General features: G+C 35.1%; 2 protein-coding genes across 4 annotated transcripts in view; one reads left to right on the top strand and one right to left on the bottom strand.

Annotated features, from left to right (window-relative positions):
- Nucleotides 1-4,936, bottom strand: part of apc (APC regulator of WNT signaling pathway) — a 76,188-nt gene extending 71,252 nt beyond the window's left edge. The window contains exon 1 of the mRNA XM_015337714.2: nucleotides 4,705-4,936. The gene's annotated coding sequence lies outside the window, so the exon portion shown is untranslated. The remainder of the gene's footprint in view (nucleotides 1-4,704) is intronic.
- Nucleotides 4,937-10,795: 5,859 nt separating this feature from the next.
- epb41l4a (erythrocyte membrane protein band 4.1 like 4A) overlaps nucleotides 10,796-13,258 on the top strand; it is a 129,869-nt gene continuing 127,406 nt past the window's right edge. The window contains exons 1-2 of one of the 3 annotated variants that reach the window (XM_015337561.2): nucleotides 10,796-11,308; nucleotides 11,565-11,908. In XM_015337561.2, coding sequence (XP_015193047.1) covers nucleotides 11,810-11,908 — 99 coding nt within the window. In that variant the 5' untranslated portion in view covers nucleotides 10,796-11,308; nucleotides 11,565-11,809. The remainder of the gene's footprint in view (nucleotides 11,309-11,564; nucleotides 11,909-13,258) is intronic. The other 2 variants (XM_015337556.2, XM_015337551.2) reach the window with 2 other exon arrangements.

Genomic DNA, 13,258 nt, shown 5'->3' with positions numbered 1-13,258 from the left:
TCTGTCTGATTCTTACTGTAGTACTGTACACACAGGCTACTCAGTCAAACATTCCTAAATGTGTACAGGAAATCAAATGAAGAATCCCCTTTCCTAGTTTATGTAATAAATTGCTGCTACTTCAACCCAGTATTTGCAAGTGCACCATACATACAATAAATTGTTTCAAGCAGCTGACTAATTTAAACCACAATACAAAGTACTTAAATGAAACAGGATCCCACAGTGGCCACTGTTACTGTGCTATGCAGCACTTCTGTATTTGCTGCTCTTACATTGGCGCACAGTCAAATGCCCCGCATTATAGTTAATATTTCTCCTAAAAGGCAAATCTGCAGTGACTAAGTATAAATTTCACTGATGCTGCAGAACATGAACAAGGGGATTTAGTAATTAGCCTCATCCAAATCAAAAACCCTAAAACTTACACTACATGCTGTCTAAAACAAAGGAGACCTTGAAATTATTTAACAACATGGTAGTTTTCCATGGATATGAAAGCCCTTTAAAATATCCTTACAATGAAATGTAACAGGCTTTACAGCTTTAAATATGAGGGGCAATGACTATAACTCAAATCATTCCCATAAAAGCTTAAATTGTGAAATTTAAAATAAAATCTTACAAGACCCGATGAAATGAAGACCAAATGACAACAGAACAAGTACTACAACATTGTGAAATGAACCTTAGAGCAGCAAGTGTAGGGGTGGCAAGGTGGCACAGTGGTCAAAATTCAATTCTCCCCATGTTTTCTTTCAAAGATGTGCTACTAGTTTAAATGGCTTTTTTGAATTGGCCCATCCAAACAAAGGAGTCTAAAACACAGAGAGAGGTGTAAAAGGTCATGAAAGCTTTTAGTATTTTAGTATCAGATTCTGAGTAAGTGACATACCCTGGATAAACACTGTACTACTGCAAAATGAAGTGTATAAATATCTAATAGGGTCAGTGTTTTCATTTCAGTACGTAGATCTCTCTTAAATTCTCTCTGTTTTAATGAAGGACAAATATATAACTAAAGGTCAAATCACAGAATTAATCACAAACTCAACTGCTTTGTATTGCAAGAAAGGCCCTTGCCAAAGCCTCTTGCATCATGCCTGTTTCTATAGAGCACCTTCATATAAATGATAGCCACTTTTAATAACTAAGTTCTCTGTACACAACAGATCATTAGCTTTCCTACAACATTTGATGCTTTAATTACACTTTAGTCCCATTTTAATACTCAGTTTCCAAAACCCTAACCCTTCATTACTATTGCACGCTTGCAATTAAGCCGAAATATAAATTACTAAGGAAAGAAGGAAAGAAGGATAATACATTCACTTTTGTACTTCATACCAATGTTGTTTAAAGGAAATATCAAACACAGAAGGCTTTTCCAATAGTATTCTAATTTTGAAGTATGAAATGCCAATGAAACATGTCTAAGCAAGTAAATATAAAGACAACTCTTGATAAAAACAAGATTCAATTTCTAAAGCCACTGCAAGTTTCAACTCTCCACAAAGATGTTTATGGAGGTAGAAATCAAGTTTTTTTCAGCCAATACTGAGCAAGTAGTGAGTATTCAGGCAGTGACAGTGTTGCTACTCTACATTAGAAAACACATCACTTTGCTTCACTTTCTTTTTGTTAGTGAGCTCAACTATTACTGGTCCTTACGGTACAAGCACGCCTCTCCACAAGAGTGCAGAAAAGGCTTCAGGTGGCACAGACTCTAAATAAACTGTTGCTTCTAGATCGACAACAGTCCTCCCAGCACACCAGAGAAAACTAGAATTTTTTAGAAGTTAACTCATTCACTTTAGATCACAAGAATACATTCAATGTTAGATTAATGTTGTCCTGGAGACAGGGAGGTTATGTTATCTAAACATCTAATTCTGCCTTTTCAAATCATGAAGCATTAGATGCCCCGATCCAGTCTAGGAAGACCAGCAACCAGTAGGATTTCAAAGCATGTCATCTTCTGAAGGCCTTTAAATGATGCTGAATTGGTCCAATTAAGCTTGAATATTAAAAGACTTGAGAAGATTTTGAGTTTTGAACCATATTAAGAAAATAAAGCAAAAAATATATAACCAGACAAGAGAGATCTTAATCCTATCACTGTAATCATCTGAATCATCATATTCTACAATATTCACATTGTTCACAAAATATCTTCTAAATGGTGTTATTTCTCAGTAATTTACAAAACATCTGGAATACAGCACATTTCTCATAAAGCCTGAAAAAACTGACCTCCGTAGACTAATTCTGACCACTCCAATATAAACTGAAAACAAATTGCTGTTTGAATAGGTACTGCAGTTTGATGTTTCTATACACATATAAAAACACTTTCATTCCTCTAAACCAGTGGTTCTCAATCCTGATATTGGAGCACATCAGCTTCTGCTGGGGGTTTTCTAACTGGTCCCCTAATCACAAGTACTAATTGCTGTCAGTAGATGATCTACTTGCTTGTATAGGCATTTTTTCTACAATCAGACATTCTTAAAAAAAAAACAATTTATTTGAAGCCTTTTTTTATTTGCTTTCAGATCTTGAAAAGCTGAATTGGTATTAACCCCACACTAATAAATGAGGTTCAGGACAGGTACAGTATCTGAAATCTAACCAATTTCCTGCTCAAGCAGAAGGAAAAACCGAGTCAGCGGGAAATGCCTGATGAAGTGTCATGCCCACTTGTGTCTGTTCATTATTAACAGATCACCTATTAACAGCTGTTTAATCAAAATTAACAATTTGCAAGTTTAAGAGGGAATTTATAAAAGCAAGTCTGAACAATCACAACACTGATGAGTGTAAGGACCCAGCTGGAACAAAAAAAACAGCAGACATAGAGGTCTTATAAAATCAGGACTGAGAATTGATCTGCCATTAACCAAACTGATATCAGAATCCACAAAGTACACAACACTTAAAAAACCTCACAAACTCACGGTAGAATATGGAAATGCAAGTAAAAAGCTAAAACTATTTGTACAAATTATTAAAATGTGATAGTTTCATTTATGCTGAGGTACAAGTATGTAATTAATTTTTTTTAATCCCCACAAAATACAGTATATACTTGTGTTTTTCTGAAGTCATTTTTTGTGCATAGTTAAATCATGTATACATTGATTATCTAAAGACTTATTCTGGTCAATTAAAATGTGTTCCACTTTACTTACTAAGTAACCGTTTTTAATGGACCTAAAAGAAAACATTTCAACATGTTATTTTCAATTGTAAAACACAACTCAGTCTTTTCACAGTCTAAGTGTTTAATGCTAAATAAGTGTCAACATAGATTTTATTCAGATTTTTCTTCAAAATGATCTAATATGATAAAAAGGAATAATCGAGTTACACTTATAAAGACTTGAGGCGCCTCATGATAGTGATGAAAATTTTAATAACAGATGCTATTTCGTGAAAACTTTTGCTCATCGGTTTTTCCCCCTCACACAAACCGCAATAGTTTCCATGCAGAACACAAAATTCCTGCCAGAAGCCAGTTAAGACATTGCAAACTGGATGCTCGTTGACATTAGCTACTGTTAATATTGATATTGTAACAAAACTAAAAAATTAAGACAATTTGGAATAGAAATATAATCGCGAAGATCTGCAACACTCATTGGAGAAAATAATTCTATATATACATGCTTGACTTATGGGCATACACCGACGAACACACTTCGGAAAACAAATAAAATATCGTCTCCCTTTTTTAGTTTTGTTCAATTCAAAATTCTTATATTACTGCGTTTGAATGTTTGTCATTTCCATTGCAAAATATTTTCTTTACACAAAGGTTACGGAATTTTAATGTCTTGCTCTGGTGTCCCACAAACGGGATCTCGGTTTTTTATCGTCTAAGGAAAAGGCTGGCCCCATCTTTTCATCGCACAAAACCACTCTTCGAAGTGGTCGCTTATTTGGTACTGAATTTTCAAACTGTTTTGAAAGATTTATTCGTAAGTAAGGTCGCAGGCAACGCGTCACTATCAGAGACTGCATCTTCGTAGTACTAGAATCACAGAATCTAAAACTTTCTTTAAACTTTAAATCTAGACTCACAAATGTATGGTTGCGTTTAAAATTCAGTGTCAGTCTGAGCACCGGTAACAAGCAGTGATTTGCAACAGATAAGTGACCTTTGTGCTTCGCTCTTTTGTTACTGCAAGTATTCTGCCTGGTCACATTCGCCTCTCACGACCCACAACGGGACATTCTTTAGACTAGTTTGAAGGTATATCTTTACTTAATCCAACTGGCTCTGAAATTGCGTTAGTGATCCAGCACATAAGAGTTCTCAAATCTTGATATTAATTACCTCACCACAGTCTTACGTTAAGTGGACTTTTAATTCCCAACACAAACAAGCAAAAGTTAACCAAGCGAAAGGATTTCTGTACAGGAACAGTACAGAAAGCTACTCTGTAGTAGTACTAGTACCCAAAACTTCAACATAAACGCAACATGTTATCTTTCCGTAGAAGGACAGCAGAAGCTACAGCAGGTAACTTTTTTAAAAAGGTAACATTAGTAAAATAAATGATCAGTTGATTGGGTTAGTTGCCTTCACCCCAGCTAAATTACACCTCGTTAATTAGTCGTTCCCAAAGTAATCACTGGTGTTTTCCAAGTATTTTGCAACTTTTGTTAGACTGCAGTTGTAGCAAACAAAACATTTCTTACCTGAACCAACATCAAACCCTTCTCCGTAGTTCAAAAAGCTCCCTCCGAAAAAATCGTCTCGATAAAACTTTTTTTTTAGTTTTCGACGCCCATTCCTTTATTATTTAATTGCTCTTATTCTTAGAAAACCTGCCGAAACTTCTTTCTTTGTGTCTCCCTCTGTTTCTTCCCAAAATACAGTGGGTTCCCCCTTCCACGCTACGCCATATTGTCTGTGCCTCCAGCCTGTGAATGCGCAGGCGCGGTGAGGAGGCAGAGACTCTCAGTTTCCAAATTCCTCCCAGCGCGTTGCAGGCTAGCCGGGGGGAACCGCAGTAGCTGCATGCTCCGTAGAAATTTTACGCAGTATCGTGCATTTTACATACAGCTGTTTTGGGGCTGTCCCGTCGGCTGTGAAAGCATAAGAAGAAATAAAACCACTGCAGAGAGCAAAGCACACGAGCGCATTTCAATGTAGCCACTGTGCCATCAACGAGTTATTTGTACACTGTTTTGAAGCCGTACTGAAATAGCTTATGACAACATGTCCGGAAACACTGAAATATTTTTTTTAAGTTTAACGTTGGAGTACTATTATCAACAGTAACAGAAAAAAAATAGTAAACCAGAAGCAACAAAGTCAATAAGTGCTAAATTGCCTATTTTTTAGATTAATCTTGTTGTCTGTAAAATGGTCGCGAACATAGAAATTATGTGGTCGAAGTACAGCTTGACGGTTCAAAAGGAATTTGTGAGGATTTTAGCGTCAGATTTCCCGAGCTCTAACATAACAGGCTGCACGTATTAATTCAACTTTTTGAGATGCGGTATTGGAATAGCAAAAAAAAGAACAGTACTACCTTTGAAACCCAATGCCTGGAGATATACAAGTTTTCTTTAAAAATTGAATACAATCTAATTCCCTACACAGTTGAAGCCTTTTCATACCCACAAAGCTAGAAGAGAAAATATTTTAGGTTACATAATAAATCACTGCAGTTCCTACTGAAGTTGAAAAGAGATGGGAAATCATGACATAAAATTTGGAAACTGAACTCATACGTACCTTATTCTCATTATACACTACAATAAGTATCGTTCTTTGTACAGTGTTAGGCATTTTCACTTACAATAATCAAACTACTTTTAAAAATATTGCCATGGAAATTTAATGATCAAGTATTCAGGATCTCTGTCTAACATTCGAAGAATGGCAACTCTTAAGTATAGTATATAGTATATAAATCTCCAGTATCAGCTGATGACTTTTACTCATCTGCTTGCGTATTTAAACTTTTGCTTACATTTATTGAGTTGTAATTGCAACTTGAGTTTCCAAGTCACAGCATACAGAAACATATTGAACTAATATACAGAGCCATGCTACAGAAAAGCATATCACTTATAACTGCAACAACTTGACAAAGTTATCGCGAAAATAAGAAAAGCTGTTTTGTAGAAAGTGCACTGACATTTCATTGAACAGGTGAATTCTTTATGCTGGTTAATATTTGTCATCATAAAGGATGAAGAACAGACTAGCAACATGTATGGCTGCTGTTGAAAGCAATACATCTGCTTTCAATACTTGCTTTAAAACATGTAACACATGCAGTCTTGTGGAGTTCAGTCCATTCTTCCCTTTGATCAATCCAAACACTTTTAAATACTATTTTAAATTAGACTTAATTTTTCTTTAAACATTCATGCAGAAATGTGATTGACAAGTTTCTTTAAAGTAATTCAGGTGGGTTGCTGTGTCAGCATGCGTAGGCTGCAAAGGAACCAATAAAAAGGCCATGGAGCCTTCTTCACACCCGAAACGGCCAAAACGTTGTGTTTTCTTTATTTACCAAATTTTTCCTAAAATTGTGGTAAATTTTAGGAAACAACTTTGAAGCTGTAATAAATATATAATGCAAACCAAGTACAAGTTACTGTATTTCTTTAAGCTTTTATAAAGATTTCTTCCTGTAGTTGTTGATGCATCTTACATAAACATAAAATGTTTTTACCACTAAACATATGTTTTTAAGAAAGGTTTTTCTAAAAAAAGTGACATCCACCAGTTTTTTTCCACCATTAAATGAAAGATCCTTAAACAAATGTTTAGATTTTTAAAGACATGTAAATTGTCCTTGTGTATAAAACGTGGATGTAAAAAAAAACTGTCTTTTTTCTCAATCTGCTGTTTGTCTAATTGGAGATAAAAAAAACAGCTAGAGGCTTTGTACTGGGCATAATAATAAATCTAAATGGACTGCATTTATCATTTTCACCTCATTAAAATTTAACACATGAAAGTGATAGCCTAAGGAGATGCTTATTTTTACTACCGTACATCAATACATTCATAGATAAATATTTAAATTAATCAACATCTTGGTTCAGGGCTCATTTGAAAGCTTATTTTTTCACAACTTTACAATGAAAACAAGGGATGGCACAGAGTATTTGATAAGCCTTTAGGCTCATATACAGTATGACAGGTTGTGGGTTCAAGGCTCTGCTGGAGACAATGCTGTTTTACCCTTGAGAGAGGTACTATACTTTACCCTAGTAGCTCCCTTACACCAAGCTGAATGAGTAGGGATAAGCATTGCTGGGGTGTAATCCCTGAAATGGACCAGAGCCTGCCCTGGAGGAAGTTACATTTTCTAGTTCCCTTAATTCTCCAGAAACCAGGATGGGCTCTGGGCCAATGTACCACTTTGCCTCTGGTGAAATTTCTACAAAGAAATGTTTCATGTTTCACTTCTTGATTGGAAGAATGGTGTGTGTTTATAATGACAGCGTTGCACATACTGTACCTGACAAAAGCAGTCAGTAGGGCACAACTAAAGCAGGTAGTTGTCCACATGATGAGGTAAATGAGACAGGAGCAGAACTTCCCATTGAGTGTTTCTGTGATCAACTAAAAATCTCTTCAAAGGTTTCTTCAAACTGGGCTTTCAAAGATATCAGTAATCTAGATCGGTACCAGTGGTATACGTACAAATTTTGACACATATCCACTCACATTACTGCACATCTGGCAATAAGACAAGGATTAACTCCGGGAAGTCTCCACCACACAGGATGTTGTGAATTCAGCCTTCAGCAGACAAAATCATTACAGCCATCTTCTGGGATTCTAAGGAACTTCTTCACAATGTCACAAAACACTTACAGAGGAGGATTCTGCCCATTTTCTGAAAAGATATTGAAATTAATCAAGCAGAAAGGAATGTTGACCAAACATACAGTATGCAGTCTCTTCATGACATTGTACCTTTGTACAAGTCCCGTGTTGCTTTGTCATTTGTAAATGGAACTTTAAGCAGCTGAATGACCCATTCTTCACAGCTGACCTTCATTGAATCTTAAGGCTTACTTTTGTTTTACACACAGGGGCAACAGCAGGGCAACCTGAAGCATTCTATGCTGCTTGTATAGGTAGTTTGAAGCCTTGTACAACATTATAGAGCCTGTATTTTTCATTACCCCTTTACTTTTATCTGTTGCTACAAGTTGTATTTTAACACATTTGAGGTAGAATATTTAATTGACCAGGAAAGCACTGACTTCCAAGTTATTTCAATAAATCCAGAGGTAATATGACAGCTTGGTAACATAAAAATCTGAAATAAATCAAATCATTGATCCACTTTTTGCAATCAGATACATTTTCATTTATCTAAATTAATCAGAATTACCCAGTGTTTTTTATATAAAAATATACTTATGAAATAAATATGGCCTTATTTATTTTATACAAAACATTTAGAAAAGATACAAAAGAAGAAGCCTTCAATTCCATCTTGCTTTTTTGTAAAGAATATTTGTGAAAGAATCTCTTCTCAGCTGTTAGGAAGCATCCTAGACAGTTTCAACAACACTCATCTATGGTTGCCTTCAGATCCTGCTTTTATTTTGATCTGGAAGTGGGGTTTAGATTAGAGACACTGAAGTACTGGAAAAATGCACAGGCATATTTTCTGCAAAGTGTTTTTGTTTTATTTCTAGTGATACAGTCCTGCATAATGTTTAAAATAATTTTAAAAAGAGTACAAAGTGACTTTCAAATGGTAAAAGTGATCCACTTAAAATATTGTATGGCAGTTATATATGTGTATTATGGACAATATAAGAAATTGGATGATACAAAGAAATAAGTGTTCTAAAGCTATAATCACTTAAATAAAATATAATTGTAACAGGGAAAATGGATACGACAAACATTTCTTTAGCTTATACTATCGTTTGGGGACCATGAGAAAATATACAATGTTGCCACACGATGGAGCTATAAAGATTTTTTTAAATTTTCACCATTGCTAATCAAACCAATGTACGAAGACAATAACAGACTATAAAATGGTAAAAATATGACTAACAAGCAGAAATAAGAAATATAAATTCTGTAAATTATTAAGCTTTTATATTGCAGAAAATAACTTTAACTTTCCATAAGGAATGCCACTTACACTTTTTACAGAACACTGAGAAAATAACCTGAAGCACTCACGAACTTTTCAACATAAAATACGCGTCCTAAAACATAACATTAGTATACATAACTTGGAAACAATTGCTTTATATTAAATTATACCTTGAATAACATACACAGCTGATTTAAAATTAATCCAGTAGGTTTAATCAACAATTTACAACAACAGAGAACCAGGTATCATCACTTTTTACAACAGAAAAAAAACAGCTCACTTAATCCATAACATTTAAAGTAATAGTTTAAAAACATTTAAGGAGTGACACCTACTTTTGACAAACTGAACGTTTTATATGAAGCAGGAAAACACTATAAAACATTTATCTTATTGAAGCAAGCCATGCAAAAGAGAAGAGCCTAAAGATCTGGAATTTCAGGGCGACTGAATTGCAAACAGTACAAATACATAAAAGCGGGCCCCGCCCTTTCAGTAAATGAGAAATAAAGTCATTGTTTCTTTTTTTTGCCGAAACATAACTTCTGTTAAAAATGAATGCAAAGTAGTTTCATATTTGCATGTAACAAAACAATAGTTACACTTAAAAAGCTGAAAGTAAATGAAATAGTGGTACATAAAGCATAAAGCAATGTACATAAAGCAATGAAGATAGTCCTAAACAAACCTAAAAACGTGAAATTTTCTCAAACGTCCAGTTTAAAATTGAAATGGGAAAAATTGATTAACCTCCACTTTTCTTTGTTCATCATCATTGATGAATACATTTTGTACTGTAACAGGTCTCCTCTTATGAAGCTATGCTGTAAAGAGAATTATCTTTTTAAAACAATACAAATAGGCAACACGTGTTGTGAGTCAGGCTTACAGTTTATATGTGTCATGATACATTACATGATACACTTGACTTGCATTCACTTTGTGCAGTAGAACAGGATCGTCAGTACCACAGCTTCTTTAATAAACTTCTACATTGTCTCAAAGCGAATATTTGTACAGTAAATTATTAAGGTAATACTTAGGCAAGCTCTTATTGATAACATGACGTACCTTAATCGTTGCCGACTTGTTTTATGTCAATAAATTAATAAAATGAGCATTATTAAAATAATGTCTGATTTTAAGTTCTTCTTAAGAGCAGCGCTGAAGTTTGATTTCTGGCATGTATTGTGATATCAGTGTGATATCAGATCGGGAATTTTCTAGGATACTGTATATGGTTATATATGTTAAATCGTTTTTAATATTAAAACATGACTTAAAATGAATTCAAAATTACTCAATTCTACTATATATGTGTTTATAAAGCAAACAATCGCTTTATAAAGGGTTTTATCCTATACATTTTTCATTAACATATTTTTACGTTTAAATGTACTGTACAAAGTGCCTGGATATTTTCCTTGCAGAAGAACAGTTCCTCAGTTTCTTAGCATTCACTCCCCCCAGTAAAAAACAAGCTAGAAAAATCCAACTCAACCGTGAATTCTTAGAGCCCCTGGCTACATCAAGATTTATTGAGCATTATCTATGGACAGGTGTTTACGAATCAGATTGCTCAGCTCTTCCCCGGCAGGTGGCAGAAGAGTTTCGCCTTTTCTTGTCTTGCCCGAGGAAGAAAGTCCGTGAAGGCGGAGTCACAGGGGGAGAGCCATCACCGGGGAGACGGACACAGCTACTGCTCAGCACACAGGCTGAAACACTAGAGAGTAGGTTTTCATGTTCATTTCCACAGGGACAAGGGGAGCTGTGCTACCTGAACTGGGGCAGGATCGTACCGGAATAGTAGGAGAGAATTGTGAATGCGGAGTACAACCCACGTTAGAAGGAACTCCACCTGGACAAGAATTTAACGAAAAACTGTTAAGAAAAGCGACCCTGGAGGATAAATTAAGGCGCAGATCCCATGTGCTAATGAGAAATGCGCTGCTTATGGGGTACTCATCACAAATGTGAGAAGTAGCCTCAGGAGGAGACCATAGCCCGGTCTTTGAAGTAAGCTTAATCTAACCTAAAGAAAAGAAAATGACAATGATAGTTATATAATGGACAGCAATTTGTAATTATGTCTTTTTAGTAACGGTAAAACAAAACAAAATTTACTTTGTCTTTAACATAAATTAAACAAAACGGAACAACATTAACAATCAAAAACAAAGGATTTGGAGATATTCCGTAAGGTAAGAAGATACAATAAGACCCCATCTCTATCCATTTCTCTGTCCATGCCGTGAAAACAATACATTTTTTATTTTCATGATTAAAAGTATAATTAAAAGTAAAATAAATTTAAATAAAAATGGTGATCAGGTTGTTGAATTTTAAAATGTATCATTCAGTGGGTCCATTAATAAATTCAGTCTCTTGGTTTGCAAGGTGTATGATATTTTCTTCCTTTTTCTTTTCAAACTTGCGTTTTACTTGTGTGTCTTTCAGATTGGTTTGCGGAAGACTTTACATTGCCCATCATCGCAAGTTTAGAATTTCCTACTACGTATTGAAAGCATCGGTTTAGGGGAAAATAGTCTCATTTTTATTTTGTCATACGCATTACCGATGAATGAGTTAAAGCACTCCTGAATCACTGGACTGAAACCAGAAGCAGTTCTTCCTTTGGTCGATGCAAAACCAAGCCACTGGAATACTGTTTTATCACGCTGTTTCATTTGTAAGACTCTGAAATGGGTTGTTTCTGCGCTGCTCAAGAGGAGTTTTATTGCGAGGTCTTGCTTCTGGATGAAACCAAATTGACGCTAACCACCCAACAGCAAGGGATAAAGGTAAGTAGACGCTGTCATTACAATATTGTTCCCACCTGTCACTTTAGTCTTTTGTTTGTAGGCCCCGGTCAGACATAAAGGTAGGGTCACATGCTTTAGCGAACTGGGCTAAATACAAATACTAATTACACTATGCCGAATACATGTTTATCAAAATTAGCTAAATTGTTGCTGTGCTCTTTTAACTTCGGACAGATTACCAGAGATTGAAAATTAACCTTAAATTAACAGAAATTAAGAATGCAGAACACTTTGCAGCAGTAAATTGTTGATGCTTTTAAACCAGATCATGAAAATTCATTAATCTTTCTAATAAAATGGTAAAGTGTTTATTTTTGTTATGTTATGATGTGTTTGATGTTCTATATAAACATCCATGGAAGGTTGTGGGATTATTCCTTTACTCGGACACTTTCTGAAAATATTATGTACTAAGTAAATTAACTAATGCCGCCTTTCAATAAAGACATTTACCTGGTTAAACAATCTGGAATTTCACTCCATTTTATACTGCGGGGTAAGTGGCCAGTTCATATTACACTTTAAATAATCTAAAGAACCTATGATGTAGTTTGTTGCTTTAAGTCTGATACATGGATTTAGTTTCCAAGTCATACTTGAAGTGAGGTTATGCCCTTGGCAGTGATATGACTATTGGTGTTATTTACTTGCTGTTGACAATGGTTCTCTAGTATGTTGACTGGTGCTATGATGAGCAAGTAATTCCACTGAGGTTGCTTCCAGAATTTAATGAAGAAGGATGATCCAGACAAGCTTTGGTATTACGGTTTGTCTAAATACGGTATGTGTTCAGAGAGAAAATCAGACAAATACCCACCTAGGGAGTACATTTCATGAGCAGGTATTCAACCTATAAATCTTGAAAGCCAGTAGCATGGTGATATTGTTTTAAGGTGTGTTATGGTATGGTACATGATAATGTTATGAATCATTACTTTTTTTTTGTTAATTTGATATGAGCATTTGTTGTACCAAAGAGCACAGTCTTTGACATTGCCCTGGGGCACTAATATCTAATGAAGTTTTTTTCCTCTTTTTGTGTGCGTCTTAAATAACACTGGCTAGTGTCCCTTTCCAAGACAAACAAGAAAATTACATCATTAAATTGTGCACTGAAATTTGATGAGTAGTCAGGACAACATTGTGTGTTTGTTTTTATTGGCTCTATCTTTTAATTACATGTTAGATGCTTCTCATGGGTGAAGCTGTGCACGCCCAGTAATTATTTGAGAATGGATTCATAAGAGCTCCCAAAAATTGATGTATAGAATGTGCCATGTTAACTTCTCCCTTTCCATGCTCTCTCATCATTAAAACACTTAAGTACAT

The sequence above is a fragment of the Lepisosteus oculatus genome, chromosome 3, assembly GCF_040954835.1.
Source record: "Lepisosteus oculatus isolate fLepOcu1 chromosome 3, fLepOcu1.hap2, whole genome shotgun sequence".
In the NCBI taxonomy this organism is placed as follows: domain Eukaryota; kingdom Metazoa; phylum Chordata; class Actinopteri; order Semionotiformes; family Lepisosteidae; genus Lepisosteus; species Lepisosteus oculatus.
The sequence above is the reverse complement of the archived record's forward strand: the minus strand, read 5'-3'. Positions and strand labels throughout refer to the sequence as shown.